Raw genomic sequence first — 24,782 nt, 5'->3', positions numbered from 1 at the left:
TGAGAGAATTTGGGGAACTGGGTTAGGGGGCTGGGATTTTAGGGACTGTTGATACAACTGGATGAATGGGGTAACATCTGGATATAGGCGCGCGATGTTAGTGGGTGTTTGAAAGGCTAGGTGTGTATTTGTGTTACGTTGCTGAGGGTTGTCAAAGGCACTGCTTAAATAAAAAACACTTTGCAAATAAGCCTGTGAAACAAAGCAGAAGGATGGCTTGTAGAGAGTGAATTAACCTATATGAAGTTTAAAAAACAATTCTGGAAAAGTCCAATAACTTATCATCACCATCATCATCATCATCATCATCATCAATACTAAACAGTAATAACAGCTATCAGTTTTGAATACATACTAAGTATTCAAAGTACGCGCGCACACGCCCGTACACATGCACACACACGCACACGCACACTTAGGTAGCATGGCACACCCAAGTCAAGGCACTCTTATCTTCTGTGGGTCCTCTATTCTGTAGCGGTCCTGGAACCTTTTGCCCAGGACCTACGTTGTGGGATTCAGTGTAAAATAAAAATGCAGAGCAAAAATGTAGAAAAAAACTGACAAGAAAGGGAAAAACCTGACTAATCTCTAATAATCACTGAAGATTTTTACACCCCACTTCCATCCATCGGTGGCTAGAATAGCTGGACTGACTAATGAGAAAATGCGCAGAAGAAAATGCAAGAAGAACGTTGTTAACTACGCTGCCCGTAGCTGACATTTACAGAACACTAAACTCAACAGCGGGGGCACCCCACATTCTCTTCCAGCAGATGTGGCACCTTCACCAAGATAGACCATATGCTCCCCCATCAAACAGTACTAATAAAATTTAAAGAATGTACAGAATATGTTCTCTGACCTCCATGGAAGAAAATTGAAAGAAGTCACAGTGAGATATACAGAAAAATCGCAGATATTTGGAAATTATACAACATACATCTAAAGAATTCAGAGCTCAAGGAGACATTTGAAGGGAAATTAGAAAACATCCTGAATGCAATGATAAAACTAAACATATCAAAGCTTGTGGGATACACTGATGCAGTAGTTAAGGGGAAACTTAGAGCTTTAAACCCTTATGTTATAGAAAAGTATAGAGTGGGGGTTATTCAACATTCTCATGGCTCTGTGGTTACAGCACAGAGTATGAACCTTGCAGGGCAAAGGACTCCTTCTCCTGGTCTCCCTGCCTACATGGTCTCCCATTTCCTCCAGATGGTAGCCCTGAATATTGTTCCAACACACAAATCTGATTGTATCACTCCCTGGCTCTAAACCCTCTCATGGCTCCCTATTGCTTCACAATGAAATTCAGAATGGACCCGGCAAGCTGGCCTTTTGTGACCTTTACTTCTGATGTCACACCCTGTTTGCCACTGTGCTACCTCCAGCTTTCTGAACTGTCTCTTGAAATCATGAGGTTTTCTCTCTTTTCTGCCCTAGAACTAGGGTTCCAGATAAAAGGCAGGACTCCCAATTAACTTGAATTGCAGATATGTAATGAATACTTTTTTAACATAAGTATGTCCCCAAAACTGCATGGGGCATACGTACACACACACACACACACACACACACACACACACACACACACACACACACAAGTATTCATTATTTATCTGGAGTTCAAGTTTAACTGGGTGTTAAATTTTTATTTTTTATTTGCCAAATCTGGCAACCTCACCCAGAACTAGCATATGGTGTTGCATCTGCCCTTTCTCGGCTTCTGTGTGTAGCTAACTCCTTTTCCTTAGACAGGCCTCAGCTTAGAAATAGCCTCCCCCAAGAAGCCAGTGCCCCTCACTGCCCTTTCTCAGGGTCTCATTCACGGCTAACTCCTCGGCCCTTGGAACAGTGTCTAGCACTTGGTGGACAGTCAACAAATACTTGTTGAAGGAATTAAGTGCTGACCTAGGTCCCAGCTCCAGGAACAAAGAGCTGGCCCACTTCCTGCCTCCCAAGCCTGTGGCCCCCAGTTTGGCGGCGGAGGGGGGACAGGGGATGCATCCGTTATCTATCACTGCAAACAAACCACCCCAAAAAGTAGTGACTTAAGACAGCAGCAATCTTGTAGTTTGCTCGCAAATCTGCACAACAGTCAGAGCTCAGCAGGGACAGCTCACCTCACCGCAGTGGCATCAGCTAGGGCTGGAAGAGCCACTTCCAAGATGACTCACTCATGTGGCTTTCCAGTTGCTGCCGTATGCTGCTTCTCTCTGCACACACTTCTCCACAGGGTGGCTTGGACTTCCTTACAGCATGGTGGCTGGGTTCCAAGTGTAAGTACCTCAAAAGAGACAGGAAACGGCAGATGCTAGGCTTTTCCACTCTATTCTATGGCTTAAGCAGTTGTCGTTCCTATTTAAGGAGGGGGACAGAAACCCTGTCCCTTCATATGACCAGTGCTACAGAATTTTGTGACCATGTTTTAAAGTCACCACGGGGGAGAGTACTCACCACAAAGGAACTGACAGAGCCCATCACCTGCACTCAGTCCGGGTGGGTGATTGTCCATAGGATGGGATGCCTTTCTCTCCACAGATCAGTGGGTGCCACGGAGCCAGTATATTCAAGGCAGCCCTGGAGTGGGACAGGGCAGGAGAGAAGAGAGAGACAAGAGACACAGAGGAAGGGGGGATGAGAGATAAGGAAAGAGTCTTCCCTTGAAGGAATGAGGACTGACCAACCCAACCCATGTAGGCACCTAACACTCCATCTGAAAGGAGGCTGCACAACTGGCACCTATCATGGGTCCCTTGGGATGTTGTAAACAGAAATTCTGAAACTGTATTTTCTTTGGAACAATTTTAAATTTACAGAAAGAACAACCCACACATCTGTCACCTAGTTTCAACAATGGCTAACGTTTTGCCACATCTGCTCTTTGAAAGTAAGTTACAAACAAGACATTTCCCTCCTAAAGCCTTCGGCCTGCATCTCCCCCCACCCCCAGGCGATGTACTCTCTGCACCAATGGTTCTCCGCTGGGGGCGATTTTGTCCCTCAGGAGATATTTGACAATGTCAAAGGGAGACATTTTTAAATTCTTTTTTTTTTTTTTTAAGATTTATTTATTTGACAGAGAGAGAGAGCACAAGCAGGGGGAGCAGCAGAGTGAGGGGGAGAAGCAGGCTCCCCGCTGAGCAGGGAGCCGGATGCAGGACTCGATGCCAGGTCCCTGGGATCATGACCTGAGTGGAAGGCAGACATTTAACTGACTTAGCCACCCAGGCGCCCCTAATTACATTCTTTATTGAGAAAAAATTTACATCACATAAAATTTACCATTTTAATCATTCTCAAATGTACAATCCAGTGTGTTTTCATATACTCGTGACGTGATGCAACTGTTAATACTACCTAATTCCCAAACATTTTCTCAGACATTTCTGCTTGTTCCAACTGCAGGGTGCCGTGCTCCTGACACCTAGTGGGCAGGGACCAGAAGCGCTGCCGAACCCTCAGGAGCACCATCTAGCCCTAAATGTCAGCATTCTACAGTTACACTGCCATTATCACATTTGAGCAAATCAGTAGTAATTGAGTGCTGTCGTCCCCACTGGTCTCAAGGATGCCCTTTTTTTTTTTTTTAAGATTTTATTTATTTATTTGACAGAGATAGAGACAGCCAGTGAGAGAGGAAACACAAGCAGGGGAAGTGGGAGAGGAAGAAGCAGGCTCATAGCGGAGGAGCCTGATGTGGGGCTCGATCCCAGAACGCTGGGATCACGCCCTGAGCCGAAGGCAGACGCTTAACCGCTGTGCCACCCAGGCGCCCCTCAAGGATGCCTTTTTTAAATTCACTTTAGAGATTGATGGAGAGAGAGAGAGAGAGAGGAGTAGCAGAGGGAGAGAGACAAGCAGAGTCGGTGCTGAGCAAAGAGCCCAAAGCAGGGCTCAACCCCATGACCGGAGATCACGACCTGCGCGGAAACCAAGGGCCAGAAGCTTAATAGAATGAACCACCCAGACGCCCCTCAAGGGCGCCTTTCTAGCCTGTTTATTTTAATTCAGGAGGCGAGGTTCACACACTGCCCTTGGTTCTTAGGTCTTTTTGGTCTCTATTAATATAGAAGAATATTCTCTACCCCACACTCAGCCTTCTTGTTTGATTATTTTTCGTAACAGTTCAGGCTGGTTTTACAGCATATAGTTTGGATTTATCGGATTGTTTCCTCAAGATTAGATTTGCATTAAACATTTTTGGCAAGAATACGACATTGACGATTACTGCATCACATCGGGAGGTCCATAATATGGGGTTGCTGTGCTATTTGTGATGTTGAAATTGGATGATAATGGAGTTGAGAAGACAGAAGGTGCTGTCTCCCACGCCCCGTACACTCAAGTGTGGCACCCAGGCAGTCATTCTGGTTGGCTTACCCTTTTTGAAAAGTAGAGATAGCCTGGGGAGGATTCTCTCACCCCTGGGGAGTGCTCAGGCCCTCCTCCCTTCTCTTTGCTGTCCCACCTTCAAGGGTCAAGGGGAAGGCCCCAAGAGCTGGGGGTTCCCTCTGCCAACCCCAGGGAGTAGGCCCTAGGCCAGGTTGGCTGGGAGGACTTGGAAGGACTCCTGGGCCTCCTTCAGCTGTTCCTTAGTTCTCGGGAAGAAGAAACCGGATGGCACAAGTGGGCTGAGTACTTCGAGCCTGGAACCAGGAAGCTGAGGGTGTGGGTCAGGTGGGGGTCAAGGGCTGGTAAGGCTGGAGTCTGCATGCCTATTAGCATTCCTGCAGTGAACAACTATGCAAAAGCTGTATGGAAATCACTCCCAATTCTCCTTTTGGGAAGCTCCCTCCACCTTTAGGAACCCCCCTAAACACAACTGTCTCCAGGAAACCTCCCAGGACTGCAGGAAGAAGGAAACTGCTCCTGTTCTCAAAGCACTTCAGGCTAGAACCACCGCAAGGGCAGAAGTGCTCTCCCATGACACTGGCAGTGGGAGCATGACAACCCGCATAAAGCTTCTTGAGGCAACAAAGAAACAGCATATTTAAAAAATTCCATTTTCTGGGGGTACGTGGCTGGCTCAGTGGGTGGGGTGTGCAACTCTTGATCTCAGGGTTGTAAGTTCAAGCCCCACACTGGGTGTTGAGAATACTTAAAAGTAAAATCTTAAAAAAAAAAAAAAATCAGTTTTCTGGCTTTTCTGGCAACATGGGGCTTGCACCTCAGCCTGGCGTCAACAACTTCCCCTTTCAGACCGAGCACACACTCCACACTGACCCAATACTGAGTCCAAGTGTGGCTTTTAGTCTTGCTCCTTCACCTTGCCAATGCTGTTTTTTCTTCACCTGTGTCTTTGAAAAAAAGGATGACAATAAAAGAGAGGTCTAGGGGCCCTGTGCTTCAGGGAAAATGGGAGAAGGCATATTTCTTTGTGGAACTGAAGAACGTTCCTGTGTCCTTGTAATGCAATTAATGTGAATCTGTGTTAAAAACAATATTGAGGGGTGCCTGGGTGGCTCAGTCAGTTAACCATCTGGCTTTGGCTCAGGTCATGGTCCCAGGGGCCTGGGATCAAGTCCCACATCAGGCTCCTTGCTCAGCAGGGAGCCTGCTTCTCCCTCTGCCTGCTTGTGCACGATCTCGCTGACAAATAAATAAATAAAATCTTAAAAAAAAACCCAATATTGACCCCAAGTGTCGTAGTGTCTTAGCATTGTGGCTGGGAGTCACTGGAATGTCAGCCACCTTCCGGCTCCACCACTTACGAGCTATGCGACCTCAGACAAGACTGTGACAATACTCAGATGCCTCTGTAGTTTAAACCTCTCTCAGCAACTTGAATACTGCCCAGCTGCTATCCTACCAACAAAACACCCGAGCACACGACTTTCAAAGCTGTACTGAGGAAGAACAAGATTCTACACCAAAAGTCTTTTTTTTCTGGGCTGGGAATTTTCCCAAAGTCAACACCTGCCCAAACCAAAAGCCAGACCTGGCTCCCAAAGGTAGATTTTTGACCCTGACATTGGCAGAAGGTGCTGGCCCATGTGACCCACTCCACCCCCAGGGCCACTCCAGGGGCAAGGCCATTGGAGGCCAGAACTGCTGTGGGAGTCACAAGCTGATCTTGGGGATGCTCGGGGCTTGTAAGGATTCAGCTAAAGTCCAAGGAGGACCATCAGGTTCCACCTAGATCAGAAGAACCCACCAGGAATGCTCCAGCCACAACCCTCAGCCGTAGATGCCAGCAGGATTTCTAGAACCAGGACCAGGGAACTGTGGGACAAAGGTGACTCTCTCCTGTAGGATGTGAGTGAGGAAGCAAGAGGCCTCAGAGACTCCTGGAAGCCAATTTGGGTCCACAAGGGAAACAAGCCTTAGAATGAAGCACTTACCACAAAAAACATGGCCAAGAGTTATTGGGGCGCCTGGGTGGCTCAGTCAGTTAAGTGTTTTCCTTCGGCTCAGGTCATGATCCCAGGGTTCTGGGATCAAGTCCTACCTTGGGCTCCCTGCTCGGTGTGGGGTCTGCTTCTTTCTCTCCCTCTGCCCACCCCCTACCCTGCTCATGCTGTTTCTCTCTCCCCACCCCCTCTCTCAAATGAATATACAAAATCTTTAAAAAAAGAGTTATAAAGAAACTGAAAAGGGGCGCCTGGGTGGCTCAGTTGTTAAGCGTCTGCCTTCGGCTCAGAGCGTGATCCTGGCGTTCTGGGATCGAGCCCCACATCAAGCTCCTCCACTGGGAGCCTGCTTCTTCCTCTCCCACTCCCCCTGCTTGTGTTCCCTCTCTCGCTGGCTGTCTCTCTGTCAAATAAATAAAATAAAATCTTCGGAAAAAAGTAAAGAAAAAAAAAAAGAAAGAAACTGAAGATACCAGTTGGGAATGTGTTCAGCTGCAAGTAATAGAAAACCTAAGAGTAGCTTAAATAAATATTTATTTCATGTTTGTCTCACGCAATAAAATATCAAGAGGTGGGCAGACAGGCCAGGGTTCATGCAACTGGTTTACACAGCCAGGAAGCCTCCCTTTTCTTGCCTGCCATCCGTAGCTTAATCCATTCTCAAAATTGTTGCCTCCATGGTCCTGAGTTGATCATGAACAGGAAGTTGAAAGGAAAAGAAGCAGAAAAGGGAGACACTTGTGCCAGGGAAGCAAAACTTTCCCAGAAGTCCTCACCATAAGTCTCATGGGTCACACCATGAACTCTTAAGGAATCTGAGGAAGTTAGTCTGTTTAACTAGGCACTGCCCCAAACAAAACTGGGCTTCTTTTGGGAAGAAAGGGGAATAGGTATTAGGAGGTCAACCAGCCGGATCTATCACACCAAGTCCTTATACAACCAAAAGCCCTGGTACCAAACCTCACCTGAAACCAGCCTCCTGGATTTTTCAATTATATGAGCCATTAAATTATTTTTATAATTTAAGACAATTAGTGTGTGTGTGTGTTTTAAATATTTTGTTTATTTATTTGACAGAAAGAGAGAGAGCACACAAGCAGGGGGAGCAGCAGAGGGAAAGGGAGAAGCAGACTCCTCACTGAGAAGGGAGCCCAACATGGGGCTTGATCCCAGGACAGACGCTTAACCGACCAAGCCACCCAGGAGCCCCTAATTTAAGACAATTTGAATTGAGCTGTCTGTTCATGACAACTGATATCTCATTGGTAATGTCTGTTTTTTTCCCCTTTTACTATTTTTATTTTGTACCATAAACAACAACTGCTCTTCTTCACATTCATATGAATTTTAGGAAATCACTGCCTTTTCCCCTGGAGAAATAATCTAGAGACAAAAAAAGAAGAAGTACAATACTGAGAAGCTCTGCAAATCCCACAAGTCAACATCTTGAAGATAACTCCTAGAGACAGGAAGACAGTAAGTGTCACAAGAGACAAGGCAAGCTGTGGAAGTGACCACTTTCAATGCCACTGACCCAAATAGCAGGCACTCTTTTCCTCCTGGCCCCACAGCCACCACCTCAAAAGGATATCTTTGGTTTATGGTCTGAAGCACCCTTTTCAAATGACACAGAGTTGCTTTAAGGAGAGATGCACTGAGAAAAGTTTAAGAATGAAAAGCATCGTGGGGCGCCTGGGTGGCACAGCGGTTAAGCGTCTGCCTTCGGCTCAGGGCGTGATCCCAGCGTTCTGGGATCGAGCCCCACATCAGGCTCCTCCACTATGAGCCTGCTTCTTCCTCTCCCACTCCCCCTGCTTGTGTTCCCTCTCTTGCTGGCTGTCTCTATCTCTGTCAAGTAAATAAATAAAATCTTAAAAAAAAAAAAAAGAATGAAAAGCATCGTGGGAAGTCCAAAGTCAGGGAAGAACCCCCAGTGAAAAGGACACCTGTGTAACCACCAACCAGATGAAGATATAAAACATTTCCAGCACGCAGACATTGTCTTTATCCCTCTCCTTTGGTCAATAATGCCCCCAGAATCAATCACTATTCAGAGTTCTGTCACCATTTGTTATAGGGTTTTTTTTGGTTTTGTTTTTTAGATTTATTTATTCAACTGAGAGAGAGTGTGTGTGCATACACACAGTGGGGTAGGGACACAGAGAGAGAACCTCAAGCAGACTCCCCGCTGAGCAAGGAGCCCCATGTGGGGCTTGATCTCACAACCCTGAGATCCTGACCAAGAGCTGGACACTCAACTGACTGAGCCACCCAGGTGCCCCTCCATTTGTTACAGTTTTGCCTAGTTTGGAACGTCATATAAACAGAATCATACCACATTCACTCCTCTGTGGCTGGCATCTTTTTTTTTTTTTAAGAATTTATTTATTTATTTGTCAGAGAGAAAGAGAGTACAAGCAGGGGGAGCTGCAGGCAGGGGAGGAAGCAGACCACCCGCTGAGCAATAAGCCCGATGCGGGACTCGATCCCAGGACCCCAGGATCACGACCTAAGCCAAAGGCAGATGCCCAACGAACGGAGCCACCCAGATGCCTCTGTGGCTGGCATCTTTCATCCAACATTATGTCTGGGAGATTCATCCATGTTGTATACAGCAGTTCATTCTGTTTTTATTGCTGTATAGTTTCCCACTGTATGTATATACCTTTATTGATCCATTTTTCTGGTGTTGGATATTTGGATTCTTCCCAGTTTTTAGTTATTATGAATAAAGTTGCCAAGAACATTCTATACATGCATTTTAGTAGAAATCACACCCAGTTCTCCTGGGTTTGTACCAAAGAGAGAACTTGCTGGGTCATAGGTCAGGTGCAGCAGTTATAGTGAATACTGCAGTTTTCCAGCTTACCTCTTACCAGTTCTAGTTACTTCATATCATCACCAACAATTGGTTTTGTAAATCTTCTTAATTTTAGCCAATGTAATTAGTGTACAATAGTATCTCATGGTGGTTTTATTTTTAAAATTTCTTTATCTATTTTTGAATTTTATTTATTTACTTCGAGAGAGAGAGAAAGCACACATGAGTGGAGGGAGGGGCAGAGGGAGAGAGAGAATCTCAAGCAGACTCCATGCTGAGCGCGGAGCCTGACATGCGGCTTGATCTCAAGACCCTGAGATCATGACCTGGACTGAAATCCAGAGTCAGATGTTTAACTGACTGAGCCACCCAGGCACCCCATAATTTATTTTTATTTATTTGTTTTTTAAAGTAATTTCTACACGCAAAGTGGGGCTTGAACTCACAACCTCAAGATCAAGAGTCAGACGTTCTACAAACTGAGCCCACCAGGTGCCCCTCGTTGTCTTAATTCACATTTTTGTATGAATTAAACCTCTTTAGTGATACTGAGTACCTTTCCACATGCTTGTTGGCCATTTGGAAATCCTCTTTTTTGGAGGCCTGTTCTAGTCCTTTTTCCATAATGACTATGGAATTCTTTACATAGTCTGCAGGAGTCTTTTTTGGAATACATGTATCGCAACATTCTTTTTCCAGTTTGTAATTTAACTTTTCATTTTCTTAAATATCTTTAATTAGTGACCAGAAGTTCTTAATTTTAATGAAGTCTAATTTATCAAACTTTGATGCTTAGAGCTTTCTGAGTCAAGTTGTTTGTTTTTGTTCTTAAATATTTTATTTTTTTCTGAAGTATTTTTTTCTGAACCCCAACATGGGGCTCAAACTCATGACTTGGAGATCAAGAGTTGTACACTTCACAGACTGAACCAGCCAGGGGCCCCCTTTGTGTCCTGTTTAAGAAATCTTTGCCTAGGGACGCCGGGGTGGCTCAGTCAGTTAAGTGTCTGCCTTCGGCTCAGGTCATTATACCAGGGTCCTGTGAGGGAGCCCCACAGTGGGGAGCCTGCTTCTCCCTCTCCCTCTGCTGCTCCTCCTGCTTGTGCCCTCTGTTAGATAAATAAACAAAATCTTAAAAAAAAAAAAAAAAAAAGAAAGAAATCTTTGCCTAGTCCACGGTTATAAAGATATTCTATGTTTCTCTAGAAGTTTCACTGTTTTACCTTCACAATTACGCTGATGCTCCATTTCAAATTAATTTTTGTGAAGGCTTCAAGGTACAAGTAAAACAGATAGTCTCTTACTTACTCCAACACCATTCCACCACTTACATAAGTTTGCATAATCCATTTTCAACCATTCTTCTTTTCTAACAAAGGCCCTTAAATATATGTGTACTTTAGTTGCATCCCATTAGTTTTGATATATTGTATTTCATTATCATTCAATTTGAAACATTTTCTAGTTCTCCCTTGTGACTTCTTTGATTCATAGATTATTTAGAAACGTGTCCAAGAGCATAAGGACACTCAGCACAGCTCTGGCGCCCAACTGAGCCCACAGCACCATGGGGGGTGAGTCGAGCGGGGGTGCAGCGGCTGCTTGTTTTTGTCTGTGCACCTCTCGGGAGCTCTGTAGGTGGGTGAATGGTTTCCACCGCCAGGAGGTGTGTGGGGAGACATCGTAGGGCAGCATGTCTGACAACCCCCTGATAACACACGTGCGCGTGTGCGCGTGTGCACGCGAGCACACACCCCCACCATGTGCACCTGCATGTGCATGTACACACACTATCCTTCTCCAGCTGTAAAACAGCCCTGAGCCATGCAAGGAAGAAAGGAAAGCAGGCCAGCCCGTTCTCAGGGGAGTGATCGGAACGAAGTCACTTAGGCTATAAGCCTGTTTCCCGATCTATGAAAATGGGGATGGCTTATTTTGACGTTCTGTTGAGAATTACAGGATGGGAGTCCTGCTGTGGGGCATTGGATAAACTTAGCAGGTAAAGGGCTGAAGGAGGGAGGAAAACTTGCTTCTATGCCAGATCCTGATACAAAGTCTGGCTTTGGCCAGAGATGGGGAGGAGGACCCCTACCTAGGGCTTGGTGGAGACAGTTTACACAGGGCCTACAGGGACAAAACTGGGAGTGACCAGCCGGGCTGTTGGCAAAAGGGCACCCTGTGAGCTCCTCCCATGCTGGGCTGGGCCTTGGTGCCGGGGTCAGAGCTGTGCTCCGGAGGTTTAAGCTGGAAGGTTATCTTATCCAACCAAGGTCCCCAGATGACCACTGCCCCCAAGGACTCAACCTCCTCCCAGCTCCTATACGTCTACCTCCCAGGCCTTTTTTTGCAGCTGGAAGCAAAAGAGATGGGAAGGGGTAACAGCAAAAAGGAGGGGGTCCAGAGAACCCTGGGAGCTGCCATAGCTCTCGCTGCTTTCCTTAGCTGACCCTGGGTTCACCCTGAGTCTGTCAACTCCGGTACCAGCGCACCCCTGTGCCCAGTGCCTTAGACAGCATCACCATGCCTATATCCAGAGTTCTGCAGCCTCTGTTCGTTACCTGCACAGAACCCGAGTGGCAGGGATGAACAGGTTGGAGACCTCCTGGGGCTTTAGCAGAAACAGTAATTCCTGGGGGCGCCTGGGTGGCACAGTTGTTAAGCATCTGCCTTCCGCTCAGGGCGTGATCCCGGCGTTCCGGGATCGAGTCCCACATCGGGCTCCTCCGCTGGGAGCCCGCTTCTTCCTCTCCTACTCCCCTGCTGTGTTCCCTCTCTTGCTGGCTGTCTGTCACATAAATAAATAAAATCTTTAAAAAAAAAAAAAGAAAAGAAAGAAACAGTAATTCCTGGGGCACCTGGATGGCTCAGTCAGTGAAGCATCTGACTCTTAATCTCAGCGTAGGTCTTGATCTCATGGTTCTGAGTTCGAGGCCCATATTGGCATGCCATGCTTGGCATGGAGAAGGAAGGAAGGATGGATGGAAGGAAGAAATTCCTAGGATAAGAATCATTCCTAGGTCACCTGAGGTTCCTGTTGTGAAAACCCTTATGTTCCTGGGCTTTAGCTCAGCCATTGAATATCCCCAGAGAGTTGGGTTGCTCCCTTCTATGGGGATAGATTAGGAACAATGAAGGGGACGTCCTGGGCACCCCCTTCCCAGCCCAACAGTGTTATGCCTCTGTGAAGGGTTGCTGGGGACTCAAACTTACCCAGAGATCTTGGTGAATTCATGGGTCCTCTCAGGGTGCCTGGGTGGCTCAGTTGGTTAAGTGTCTGCCTTCGGCTCGGGCTGTGATCCCAGGGTCCTGGGATCGAGTCCCGCATCGGGCTCTCTGCTCACTGGAGAGTCTGCTTCTCCCTCTGCCTCTGCCTGCCACTCCCCCTGCTTGTGCTCCCTCTTGATCTTGCTCTCTGTCAAATAAATAAATAATCTTTAAATTCAGGGGTCCTCTCATCACCTGGAATGGAATAAGCCCCTCACCACTTTGTGTGGGCTTCCTGTGAGTGTGGAGGCTGTTGTCTGCCTGTTTAGACATGTTGACAGTGAGAAGTCACCCTGAGACAGAAGGTGGGGTGCTGCAACCCCCCTAGAAACAGAGTATTTCACACTGAAAGGTAAGCCCTGGCAAGTGGAAAGAAGGACTGGCTATGTCTGCAGGCATCTGGGAGTGGACACTGGGTTGCAGATGTCTTCAGAGGGGGCTGGGGTTGGAGTTTAGGATGGCCTTTGCCATACCAGTGGGGCCCAAGCATCCAGACTGCAAGCCACATCCTATGAACCAGACTAGCTGGGCCTATTTCTCTTTGGCACCCCTGGGCCTTTGTGAAATTCCCTCTGAACACTCCAGCCACAGCTCAGCTGTTCTGGGGACCCCTGATAAAGGGCCCACTTCTAGCACTGAAAGGGAGGACTGTAAGGGGAAGGAGACTGGGAGTTAGAGCAAGGCCTGAGGGTAAAGGGTATTTCTGGGCCTGAGTCCCCTTGTAGTCTGTCCATCAGCGGTCTCTGTACCTTGCTCCACTCTCCCTTGGCCTGGCTCCAGCTTATACTTTCAATGCAACGGGAAAGCCCACAAAGCCTGTCTGACTTCAGAATCAGGAGTTTCAGGTCACCATGGCCTCTGACCTAGACTCCAAGTCCGGAAGCCTTGGTATAATGCCTTTCATGTAGCATGCACTCAATAAATTGTTCTTGCACGAATGGGAGAATGGCAAGCGCTGGCATTCGGTATTCATGCAACAAACATGACTTTCTTCCAGGAGCACCATCCCGCCCAGCTGAGGGCTCAAGACACCAGCCTGAAATAACCCCCATCCATCCTGATTCCCCTCCCTGGATAATTGAGGGGACCACACCTCTCCAGACAACCTCTGCCTTTTGGAAGTCCTACAGATGAGCCACAGGGCAGGGGCAGTGTGCTGGGAGGGGGTCTGGTTTTCAGAACAAAGTAGGATTGAGAGCCAGTGGGTGCTCTGCTGCCCCCTGCTGGACAAAGTAGGAACAGTGCCCTTGGAGGTGAGGACTACCTTGAGGAGGGAAAAGAGGAGAGATAGGGGTTAAGCCCCCCTCCTTGTATTCATACTTGATCTCCCACACATAGCAACCACATTCTCTTCCTCTCTCTGAAATCAGGATCCCTATGTTTGGGTCCCTCCCCAGCCTCACCAAGCAGACTCTGCCTCCCGCCGGGTCTCCCAAATCCGCCACCCAGAACATTTCTTTTTGTCAACAAGCACGATCCTGGGAACATCAGTTCCTGACCAGTAAAATTACCCCCACAGTATTTATACTCATTAGCAGATGAAACGGGCTGGGGGGGGGGCTTTTATAGACTACTAGATGTAGGCAACTCTTTCATCAGGAGGAAAGATAAATGTAAGGATCAACAAACCCAAGGGAAATAGAAAATAGTAGGAAGGCAGAAACTTAATTGTAACAAAATTTGATAAAATCAAGCCAAAGATTGGTTATTTGCAAAAACAAATAAAATGTGATAAGTCAACGGAAATATCACTTTAGATAGAGGAACAGATATAGATATGGATATAGATATATAGAGAGAACTACGACCAGAAAGCCACAGGCAATGTTTGGGGCTACTTCAGAGGCGGTGGGAGGCGGGTAGGTGACAATGCTGGGGGGCAGAAGGAGGGCGGGGTGGGAAAGCATGTAAACAAATGTTGATGGGGTGGCAGGACAGCTGCTGGGCACTTGGGGCTAGGGTCTGAACCTGTGCACGCTCACAGCAGTGATACAATGTGGAGCGTGTGATAGATGTCTGCTGATTGACTCACTGACTGAATCAACTCTGGGAGTAGCCAACTCTCTGACCCCGGGTGGGGCGGGGAGGGGGGAGAAAAGCGTCTACTGACTGCTCACCAGGCTGGGGCTCGTCCAGCAGGAACCAGGCTTGGAGCAGAGCCTTACCAATGTTATGCTGTAGAACCAGGCAGCTTGGTAAATCAAGTGCCAATTATGGGTCCAGGAAACTTACATTGTCCCTTGTCTGGCTCCACCCTTGACTCTTACTCAAGCTTCATGAATGAATAAAAGTTTCCTCTTCCAGACAGCCTTCCCTAGCCAACTTCCTGCTCCTCCCTCCTCTGGGGTAGGTGCCCCTCCTAGTCCTACAGGCTCCTGGGGCATTCTTCTATCAAAGCATTTATCCCGTTGCATTTTAAATAATTCTCTTTGTTTTTAATATTTATTATGAAGATTTTCAAACATACACAAGGATAGCAGTCATGGGATAATGAAGCCCGTGTACTCATCATCCCATTTCAACAAATTACCAACTCATAAACAATTTTATTTCATCTATATCATGTCCTGCTATTCCCCCTCTCTTGGATTATTTCATATCATTTTATCAGTAAATACTTCATTATATTTCTCTAAAAAAAAGCTACTTCAAACCATAATACCATTATCACAACTTAAAAAATTAACAATTATTCCTTAATGTCATCAAATATCCAATGTTTAGATTTCTCTCACTATCCTACTGTGTTTTGATGGTTGGTTTTCTTGACTGTCTCCCTCACTGGACCTGACTAGGGACGGGGCTGCCCCGGGAGTGCTCAGCCCTTGCCCATCACTGCCCATGTCTTCACCTCCACACACACAGGGGAAGACAGTCACTGCTCTGTAGATGAGCAGACACGGAGCGCCTGGGTGGGATGAGCCCACCGCCCCGGAACATGAACTATTCTCAGCATGGATGCCGATCAGGCCCAGCCAAGTGCTCACAGCCTCCACCTCAACTCACCTGGAGCACCTTTCCAAAATCCACATGCAGTCCCTGCTCCCCACCTCCAACTTTTCAGCCAGAATCTTCAAGGATGGGGCTAGGAATTTGGGGAAAGTGCCTTGGGTACATTTGATGTATTGCCCTTCTTGAACCCCAAGTGGCCCCACCAAGATGGAAGCATATTTAGTGCCTGATACCTTCACCCTGCACCACTCTGAGAAGAGAAAGCCCTGGGGTAGAAGCCTGGGCTCAGCTCTAGCCTCTGGGAAAGAAAGGTCAATGTTAGTTGCCAGGGAGACCTTGATACCAGGTCCACTTTGTGGCTCTTTGTCACCAAAATAGCCAGTGGCATTGTAGGGGGAGAAAGGGGGATGGCCCTTTGCTGGATTATCCAGGGACCAGCTCCTCAGAGAGGCTTTCCCTTACTCCCCAGCCTCCTCCCTCTGGGCAGTAGTATGTGACCCTCTGAGCTCCTAGACTGTTATCCTGTGCCAACCACAAGTGAGCCCAGTGCTAGCCTGATACCAGAACAGACATCAGTGCCCATCTGTGAATGAAGCTGCCACAGCCCTGCTGTCTGCTGAGTAGGCCTTCCCCATGCAACTGAACCCCAAGACCGACTGTTGGTGCTGAAGGCCAAAGGCTGTCAGATGACAACATATGGTGTTCACCTGCTGCTGGGAGGACTTCCTCAGGCCTTGTCCTGGGCAGAACAACCTGTGTGAACCTAGACTGCAAACCCCAACGGCCTCTTCATCCTCCTACTGTCTCAGGCCGGCTCAGTTTGTACACTGAGGTTTTGAAGGTAATTCAGCCTGTACCCCTTTCCCTGATGGGCAAGTGTGTATTAAAGAGTCTTCCAGAGGGGAGAGCGAAGGCAGGAGCAGGTGGGGTCCTGTGTGTCCTCCCACCTTCATGAAAGGGCAGTCTTCACCCTGGCCTTGTGCTGATGAGACCAAGCGTGGGCACAGGCCTGACAACACAGGGCGGAAGGGAACAGCCATTAGCACTAATGAGATAGGCAGCCTGAAAGCTTTTTACTTTGAAGCTGCTCGCCCACCCAGGGAACAGTCCGTTCTGCCTCCCTGGCTTCCAGGAACCCCAGGCGGAAAAGGGTTTGGGAGAAGGAGTAGGGGTGGGGGGTCTTGGAGTAGCCTGGAGGGACAAAGGCGGTGGCGGGGGGGGGGGGAGGACCAGGGATGGAGGCAGGAGAACTTGATTTTGGCTAAGTGGACTTCTCCCCTCCCTTTTCCCTCCAAAAAAACCCCAGGGTCTAGGTCTGCACCCCACTCTGGCCACTGGCCCATCACCCTCTTCAATGCCCTTGACCAAAGTTCCTGGAAGCAAAGGAAACAACACGCCACACACGGTCTGAGTGAGCACCTCCGGGGCCACAAATTAAATTAAGATCTCAGGGCTGCCTGCCTTGTTACTGCTAATGGCTCCAGCCTGTCCAACCTCCCCACCCCTACCCAGGTCCCTGTCCTGTAGAAATTTGGGGGTTCTGGGCGTCCTATCTTGTTCCCAAACTTTAATTGGCACCTGGGGACCTCACCCCAAATCAGAGATGGGCACACCTCTTACAGAGCATCCAAAAGCCCAGGTTGCAGGGAGAGAGGCCTGAGCTGTGCCCCCACCCTCTGGGGAGGGCCCCTTATGTCCTAGCTGCAGGCAGCAGTCACGTGTGGGGCATTCATTAGACCCTGCCATATAAGCTGAGGGCACGGAGTGGCCAGAAACTCTCCAGGCAAGGATCCAGCAAGCAAAGGTAAGACCTCAGGTTGGGCAGAGACTCCTGATCTCTGGGAGGTCTCTGTCGGGGTAGGGCAACTAGATGGTGCATCAAGGATGAGGAAGGACTAAGTGGTGGGTCTTATTGCTGGCCAGGTCATGCTGCCTGCAGTGCTGCTGAGCTGTGCCCTGCTGCTGGCACTGCCCCCCATGCAGGGGGCCCAGATGGGCCTGGCCCCCCTGGAAGGCATCAGAAGGCCTGACCAGGACCTGTTCCCAGAGCTCCCAGGTCAGTATGGGCAGGGGTGGAGCTGGGTGGAGCCTGGATACCCTCTGGCCACAAAGTATCCTGCTTGGTATGAGCCCTCCTTCCCCCTTCCCAACCCCAGGCCTTGGAGGTGGGTGTTTTATGCATGGGGAGGGAGGGGGTTCTGCCCTCACATCATCGGTTCCAGGCCTGGGCCTGCAGTCCTCGCTGAAAAGAACAACTGCAGAACAGTCAGAAGCCCTGCTGCAGGAGGCCGAGGCTTTGGCAGAGGTAACCGCCCAGGAAAAGGGGGATGGCCACAGGCCTGGGAGGGCCGTCAGGCATCATCCCCTCTCTCTACCTCACGACCCCCACCCAGGGTGATACTGCAGACTACGCTCTCCATGCTCCACTGCCATCCTGCCTGGATTGAGGCAGGTGACATCCCCGGACCTGCCTTCAGAGGCCTATGCCTGAAATCCTGCTCCCTCACTCCTGTAGGTACTAGATCCGGAGGGCCGCGAGCCACGCTCCCCGCGTCGCTGCGTAAGGCTGCATGAATCCTGTCTGGGACACCAGGTACCATGTTGCGACCCATGTGCCACGTGCTACTGCCGTTTCTTCAACGCCTTCTGCTACTGCCGCAAGCTGGGTACTGCCATGAACCCCTGCAGCCGTACCTAGTGGGTCGACGTCGGGGTCGGGGCTGTGCACGAGGTAGCGAATAAAGGCTGGGACCAACCCCAAGGCTGTGGCGTTATTTCCAACGTGGCCGTCGGAGGCGGGAGGTCATGGAGGTCACAGTAGGATGGGGATACCGCCAAGCCAAGAAATCACACACACACCTACCCCACGGTCTAGGCTACCCATCATCTGAATCACTTACATGCATCCTCTTACGGTGCCAGGCGCCGGTGGGGAAGCAGAAGGGCCGGGCTCCAGCCCTCCAGAATCTTGTACAATAAATGCGGGTGCAGCGCGCCATGCATGTAAGGGCTGTAACTCCCGGCTGGCCAAGCAAACATTAGGCTCCAGGGCCCGCTAGCAGCTAACTCGACCTGCGACCTCACTGAAGCCTGCCCCTCGAGCCGTAGTTCCCTTCGGGGGAAGACTGACTCAACAGTCTGGAACATTTCCAAGCATAAGAAGCACCGCTCACTCCCATCTTTACTCGGCCTGCCCCTCAGGAACAGCCACCCCACACGGGGGTGTAAAGCTAGAGGGCCCAATCGAATCCCCGCGGCCACGTGCGCCACCACGCGGCCGGCCTCAGACACTCCAAGTTGGTTAAACCCGGTAGCGAGAGGCACGCCTGCCCTACTCGCGCAGGCGCCAGAGGGCCCACACCTGCGCAATGCTTTCGGACGAAACCACCCGGAAGCCGGGCGCCACTCAGAGCCCCGCCCCATTGTGCTCACGTGAGGCTCCCGCGCATCACCTGACCCGCTTGACAGCCCGCTGCTGGCGCCGAGTCAGCTGATCTTGGAATCAAGCTGTCCACCGGGCGATCGGGGTTCTCCGATCTCGCCTCCCCCGCCGCAGCCATGTCGTTCTTCCCGGAGCTTTATTTCAACGTGGACAATGGCTACTTGGAGGGACTGGTGCGCGGCCTGAAGGCCGGGGTGCTCAGCCAGGCGGACTACCTCAATCTGGTGCAGTGCGAGACGCTCGAGGGTGAGCCGCGGGGCCGGGCGGCTGGGCCTTGAAAGGCCGGCACGAAGACTGGCCCAGGCCTGGGGGTTCCGAGATCTGGGCGGGGAAGCCGGAGGCGGGGGTTCTCGAAGGGCCTGAGAGGCCTTGCTGGGAATCCAGGGGCCGATGGCGGGCGCCCCGGAAGGGAATCTCCCTCCAGCTGCGTCTCCAGACGCATGGGCCCAGACGCAACCAAGGCTTTAAGAACCGCGGTGGTTAGCGTCTGCTGGGACCGCCTCTTTCCCCTCTTGTGCCTGCCGTGTAGTTTGAAAAAGAGGGTCTCTCGAGAGTGATTGATCGGTGGTGCGAGAAGTGCCCATACAAACCTCATTACCCTGACGTAGTCAAAGAACGGCCCCGTGGCAATGCTCAGAGAACCTAAGCGGAAAAGTCCCCCGCTTCCCGCCTAACATACACGAAGGCATTTGGGATCACAGTCTCTTAGCTTTGGCCGGCGGGCTGAGCCTTCCTGGGGAACTGGTGAGCCAACCTAGTGAGAGTTTGCTCCCATAGCCGAACCACTGGCTGAGCAGAGTCTCCTGAAGGCAGTGATTCGGAGAGCAAGAGGTGGCCCTCCAAGTTTGGAAGTTCCTACACTTGTATTTGGCTAATAAAGCCCACCTCCCTAGCGAGAAGGTTGCCTGTTGGAACAGGATTTTGTTTGTTTGTTTGTTTGTTTGTTTGTTTTTAAAGCACAAGGATGATGAGAAGCTAAGTTCCCCTTTCTTCAGCTCCAAACTAAGATTGACTCCCTGGGGCACAGCTGCATCAGATTTACTAGATTAGAGATGTCGCTGAGTCCCCACTTCCCCTGGTGATAGCGAAGGGCATTGTGCTTGGGATGTAAGTTCCCATTTCTGACCCACAAGAGATGCTCTTGAGGAGAGGTACTGCTGGCTCCATGGTTGGTAACTGGAGGGGAAGACGATTTGCCCTCTGGAGAAAATTTTCTCATCAAAGACTTATTGAGGTTAAAAGAGGATTCAATTTTTAAATATCAGTTATTGTTTATCTTGTAAACTGGACCAGTAAAGTAAAAATAAATACTTTTAAATTTTAAAACTTATTGAAGTTAAAATGCAATAATTCTGGACTTTATGGTTTTAACATAAACATATGAGAAAAGCTGTTTGCCTTATGAGAGTGGAGGTGGGAAGGAGAGGAGAGCACATCAGGGTGCCGGGTTGTAGGAGCCTGCCAGCAACCTGATTTTCCTCACTGGGAAAAGGAGAAGAAACAGAGGGAGGCTGCCAAGGGCAGGGCCTGGCATACAGTTGGCATTTAATATGAGTTTTGTGGACTGCCTGGGACTGGAGATCTTTCTTTGTTTAAATCTGAAGGTGAACACTGTTGATTACCAACTGGCATTTGGTAAACTTGTTTCTCTTCTAGGTTTTCCTCACTAATGCTGCTGCTTGTCCTTCCTCCTCCTGTAGAGCTTCTGGGGGCACCAGGTTCCCATCTTCCCAGCAACCCCTCCATCATCCTCCATAAATGTGTTAGGCCCTTCTTCCTGCAACACTGCTCAGCACATGGCCTGCCTTGTGGCACCCCATCTAGACCTTTACGGTCACATTCAAGGATTTCCTTGCTCTTCCACACATACTCCTTTCCCTCACACAAGCCATCCCTCTCAACTCTTGATGCACATAGTGTGGTGGACCCTGGGGTTGGAAAAAAACTGAGTTTGAATCCCAGCCCTGCCAATTACTGGATTACCTTAGACAAGTTATTTAACATCTCTGGGCCTTGGATTCTTCATCTGGTATGTTGTCATCACCTGTTTCATAAGGTTGTGAAATGTCAACAGGCTTTTACATATAAACATTTAGCCCAGCAACAAACACAGAGTATGTGCTAGATAAATGTTAGCTCTTGCTTTCACTACATTGCACCTGCCATTCCTCTGTATCCGTCTCATCCCCACGAAGCCCAGTGATTCCCACCCTTCAAGGCCCAGCCCCAGTAGCACCCCATCTTAGAGCCCCCTTGTGGTCATGCTAGGCTAGAATGTTGTCCCCTCCACCCAATTACAGCTCCTGTGGTTGTCTGTGCCATTTTCCTTGATGTTTCTTGACGCAGAGTTTGGGATTCTTGGGACCCTATATACTGGAGATGCTGAAGACTTTCAGGTGCTGGGGATAACCAGAAGCAGAAGGAGTGACCACAAAACCCATTGTCATCTACAGATAGTCCTTCTCTGCTTCTGAAGGTGACACCTAAGGCCTTTGTTGCCGGGTGTGTTTTTGCCTCCCTAACTCCAGGGGAAAGGAGAGAGGAGAGGGGAGACCAAGGAAGCCTTCAGTCCCTAGTGAGATCTGTAAGTGTGTCCTGAAGTGACAAGATTTCCGAAGAAGATGTTTCAGGTATTGGACAGTTCCCGGAAGGCACAGGGCACTGGGCAGAGGGTGTTCTTCAAGGAAGGGCAAATGCATGCCCTCCACCACACCCCGGGCCTTCCTGAATTCCACTCTAGCAGGGCATCTGCTACTGATCTCTTCTGCTAGAACTCAGTCTTTTAGGACTTCCAAAGCTCATATGTTCTCCATTGTCCATCTTGCTTGCTTGGTTTGCTCTTTTTCTTGGTATAGTATCATAATGCACATGTGGATTTTGATATATTTTTGTTTTTCCATCTTTTTATTGATGCTTACATTATCCCTTGGCCAGTGGGAGCTTATTCAATATGCTGTTGAGTCTTTTTGACACAATCCTGTAGCCTTTGAGAACTTTCCTTACTTCGGAGATGACCATATGTTCTAATCTTATACATTTCCTGACCCAGACCGAGAGTCCTCATTTCTCCTAGGAGACCTGGTTCTTTTTATTGGAAAATGGTATTTAGAGATCATAATGAGTCTAACGGGTTCTCATTGCTACTGGCCTGGTCATCGTTTCCAGGATTTTTCTATGGATTAGCTCTCTTCTTACTCAGAAACATAGAAAATAGAAGAAAGCAAGCATATGGCTAGCTGGGTAATGCAGCCACAATTCAGCTGATGCTAGTTTCCTAACTTGGAATGGAGGCTTCTACCTGACAGTTGGGCCAGTCAGGACATCTCTTTCCTGTTGTAAAGAAATATAATTAACATTCAGGAGGGGAGAGCCAGTAAATTAGATGCTCAGGAACCATGGTTGAAGGGCTCACATGTATGGTATGCTGGCTGTCTTCCAGAACACTTTATCCCTCCCTGTTCTGAGTTGCTTGTGTTCTTTTCATTACAACATCTCCTGCATTTCAACATTTTTTCACAAGAGACTGTCTCTTATGGGAAGAAGAAAGCAAGCCTCCAGGCTGGGCTTGGCCAATCACCAGTCACATGAAACTGCAGATGGAGAGGGAGATGGTGTCCTCCAAGAGTGGCAGGTCATTCAGCACTAACTATGGTGTGGCAAGGAGTGTGGCTGGAGAGTTAGAGATCAGGTCTTGAGGGATTGCAGAAGCCGTAGAGGAAGTGCTTTGTCCTGAGTGAGGGCATGGGTGAGTAAAACTATTGGACTTGTACTTTAGAGTGCCCCTGCAATGTGAAAAGGGGATTGGAAGTGGGGGCCACACCAGAAGTGGGAAGAACAGCTTGCAGGATTTTATAAGTAATCCAGGTCAGAGACGATGACAGCTTGCCTTTGGCATTAGCAAGGATCATTGTGGGGGACTCTTAGGAAGAGGAAGTGAGAGGACTTGAGGGGTTGGATAAGGAGCTGAGGAGGAAGGAAGAGTCACAGCCCATGTCCTCACCTCTTGTGTAGGCAACCGTGTTGGTGGCAGAGTGAAATGATAGTGAAATGCAGAAGAGAAGGTTGGAGAAAGAATGAGAAGAGCAGGATTGAGGGAACTGTGAGCCATTTGCGTGGCAATGTAGAGGCGATTTTTGGTGGTCAGGAGTGAGTCTGAGCTTGGGAGACAACTTTGGGAATCAGGGTAGAAGTGTGGCTGCTGCCTCCAAGAGAGAGCCTAGAGTCAGAAGAGTAGAGGCCCAAGATGAGACCCTCCCCTGGGACAGGCTCCAGTTAATCAAGGGGTCCTGCCAAAAAGGTGGAAGACACCCCCTGAGAGGTGGGCAGCCCCAGCAGAGAACCTGTAAAAGAAGGGGTGATGAATGCCAAATGTGGCCAAGAGATTGAGATAAAGTCAGACAGCTTTTCACTTGGATTTGCCATTCAGAGGTCACGGTGACCTTAATGAGACGAGAGGAGAATGGGACTAGAAGGTGAGAACAGTGCGTGGAGTGTATGGGCAGAGATGACATACAGATGGAACAGAGCTCACTGGGGAACTAATCCCAGCTCAGCTACTTACTGGCTTTGTGACCTTGGGCAAGTCATTTGTCCTCAGCTGTACAGTCAGAAATGTTAACAGCATCTCTTCGAGATGTGTACGAAGTATAAGCACAGGGCCCGGTGCCAAGTGAACAGTCACGGAAGCCAGCTGCTCTCACCATGGTCAGTCCCTCCTATCACTCCTGAGAGATGGGCTCCACGCTGGGCCTTGAATGGGTAATGAAAACTTGTCACATGGGTCTTGCCTGGGGGTAAGTGTGTCTGTCTAATGGGCAAACAACATCGAATGTATAGTAGGCACGAGGTAAATTTTAGGGGGATGGGATGGGAGCAGGTGGGGTAAAAGGATACAGGGTTTCTTTTTGGGGTTCTAAAATTGATGGTGGTGATGATCACACAATTCTGTGAATATACTAAGACCCACTGAATTGTACACTTTAAATGGGAAAGTTGTATGGCATATGAATGATATCTCAGTAAAGCTGTTATCAAAAAAAGTCAGCTAGGCCAAGGCGGTGGGAAGAAGGAACAGCGTTAGAGTCTCAGAAACATGAAACTTCATAGAGTGTCCAAGGAGCTTCATGAACTGGGAAGAGAGAATGGAACACGTGCCAGGGACGTATAGGGGCTGAGTGTGGATATGTGCATCAGGCTGGTTCCTGAAAGACTTTGAGTGCCTTGGACACAGCTCAGGAGGGATGAAATGTTACGATTAAAAAAAGAAGAAGAAGAAGGGAAAGGAGAGATTCTTAGGGTTAGGTTGAGGCCAGTGTGTGGGAAATGTCTAAGAGTTTCTGTTTATAGTCTTGCCTGGAAATATTTCCTATATTGCCTTTTGTTGGTGAAAGGAGACTCTACTGAGTTGGTGAAGTTAGAGGACCATGGCTTGGACAGGAAGATGAGCTTAGCTCAGTGCAAAATTCCTCAGAGTCGGATGCCTCCCGAATGAAGAGATAACACAGCCCTGAGAGTCCACTGGCCATAAGCAAGAGAGAGAGGAGCTCAGGGGCATCGGGAGCAGAGTGTGCAGAAGGTCATAGCCTGGGAGAGTTTGCCTGTGGAGCGAAGGGAACAAGCACCTCGATTCTGAGCTATGACAGCCTGGCCCCATACACACCTGAAATTTTCCCCGAGGAGTCTGAGGATCCATGTTGTCCCAACTGCCCTGGGCAGGGGCATCGCTGAGCGAAGAGACCCCCGATGCCCAGTGATGTATGAGCTGGCGTGGATCATTGGTGGTGACCGTGGCCACCCGATACCTTGATTCTTCTTCTCCAACTTGCTGCTGCCCAAGAGGCCGAGGCTCCAGAGTGGGGTGGAGGCTTGAGAGGGACAGGAGAGAGGTCTTGCTGCCATGAGCCCACTCGGACTTGGTCCCTTGGTAGATGAAGGGGGCAGGGGG

General features: G+C 49.1%; 3 protein-coding genes across 3 annotated transcripts in view; 2 read left to right on the top strand and 1 right to left on the bottom strand.

The window, feature by feature from the left end:
* The window catches only part of RIPOR1 (RHO family interacting cell polarization regulator 1), a 43,573-nt gene extending 24,872 nt beyond the window's left edge, over positions 1-18,701 (bottom strand). Inside the window, exons 1-4 of the mRNA XM_057314187.1 lie at positions 18,297-18,701; positions 12,391-12,592; positions 2,464-2,586; positions 2,130-2,293 (exon numbers count right to left, since the gene is read on the bottom strand). The gene's annotated coding sequence lies outside the window, so the exon portion shown is untranslated. The remainder of the gene's footprint in view (positions 1-2,129; positions 2,294-2,463; positions 2,587-12,390; positions 12,593-18,296) is intronic.
* AGRP (agouti related neuropeptide) lies at positions 17,323-18,094 on the top strand. The gene is made up of 3 exons (XM_026493687.2): positions 17,323-17,452; positions 17,619-17,701; positions 17,912-18,094. The coding sequence occupies exons 1-3, from the start codon at positions 17,323-17,325 to the stop codon at positions 18,092-18,094; spliced, it is 396 nt and encodes a 131-aa protein (XP_026349472.1).
* Positions 18,702-18,827: 126 nt separating the features above from the next.
* Positions 18,828-24,782, top strand: part of ATP6V0D1 (ATPase H+ transporting V0 subunit d1) — a 35,476-nt gene continuing 29,521 nt past the window's right edge. The window contains exon 1 of the mRNA XM_026495000.4: positions 18,828-19,084. Coding sequence (XP_026350785.1) covers positions 18,955-19,084 — 130 coding nt within the window. The 5' untranslated portion in view covers positions 18,828-18,954. The remainder of the gene's footprint in view (positions 19,085-24,782) is intronic.

The sequence above is a fragment of the Ursus arctos genome, unplaced genomic scaffold, assembly GCF_023065955.2.
Source record: "Ursus arctos isolate Adak ecotype North America unplaced genomic scaffold, UrsArc2.0 scaffold_19, whole genome shotgun sequence".
Lineage (NCBI taxonomy): Eukaryota > Metazoa > Chordata > Mammalia > Carnivora > Ursidae > Ursus > Ursus arctos.
Note: the sequence above shows the minus strand (reverse complement) of the source record. Positions and strands in the feature narration are given on the sequence as shown.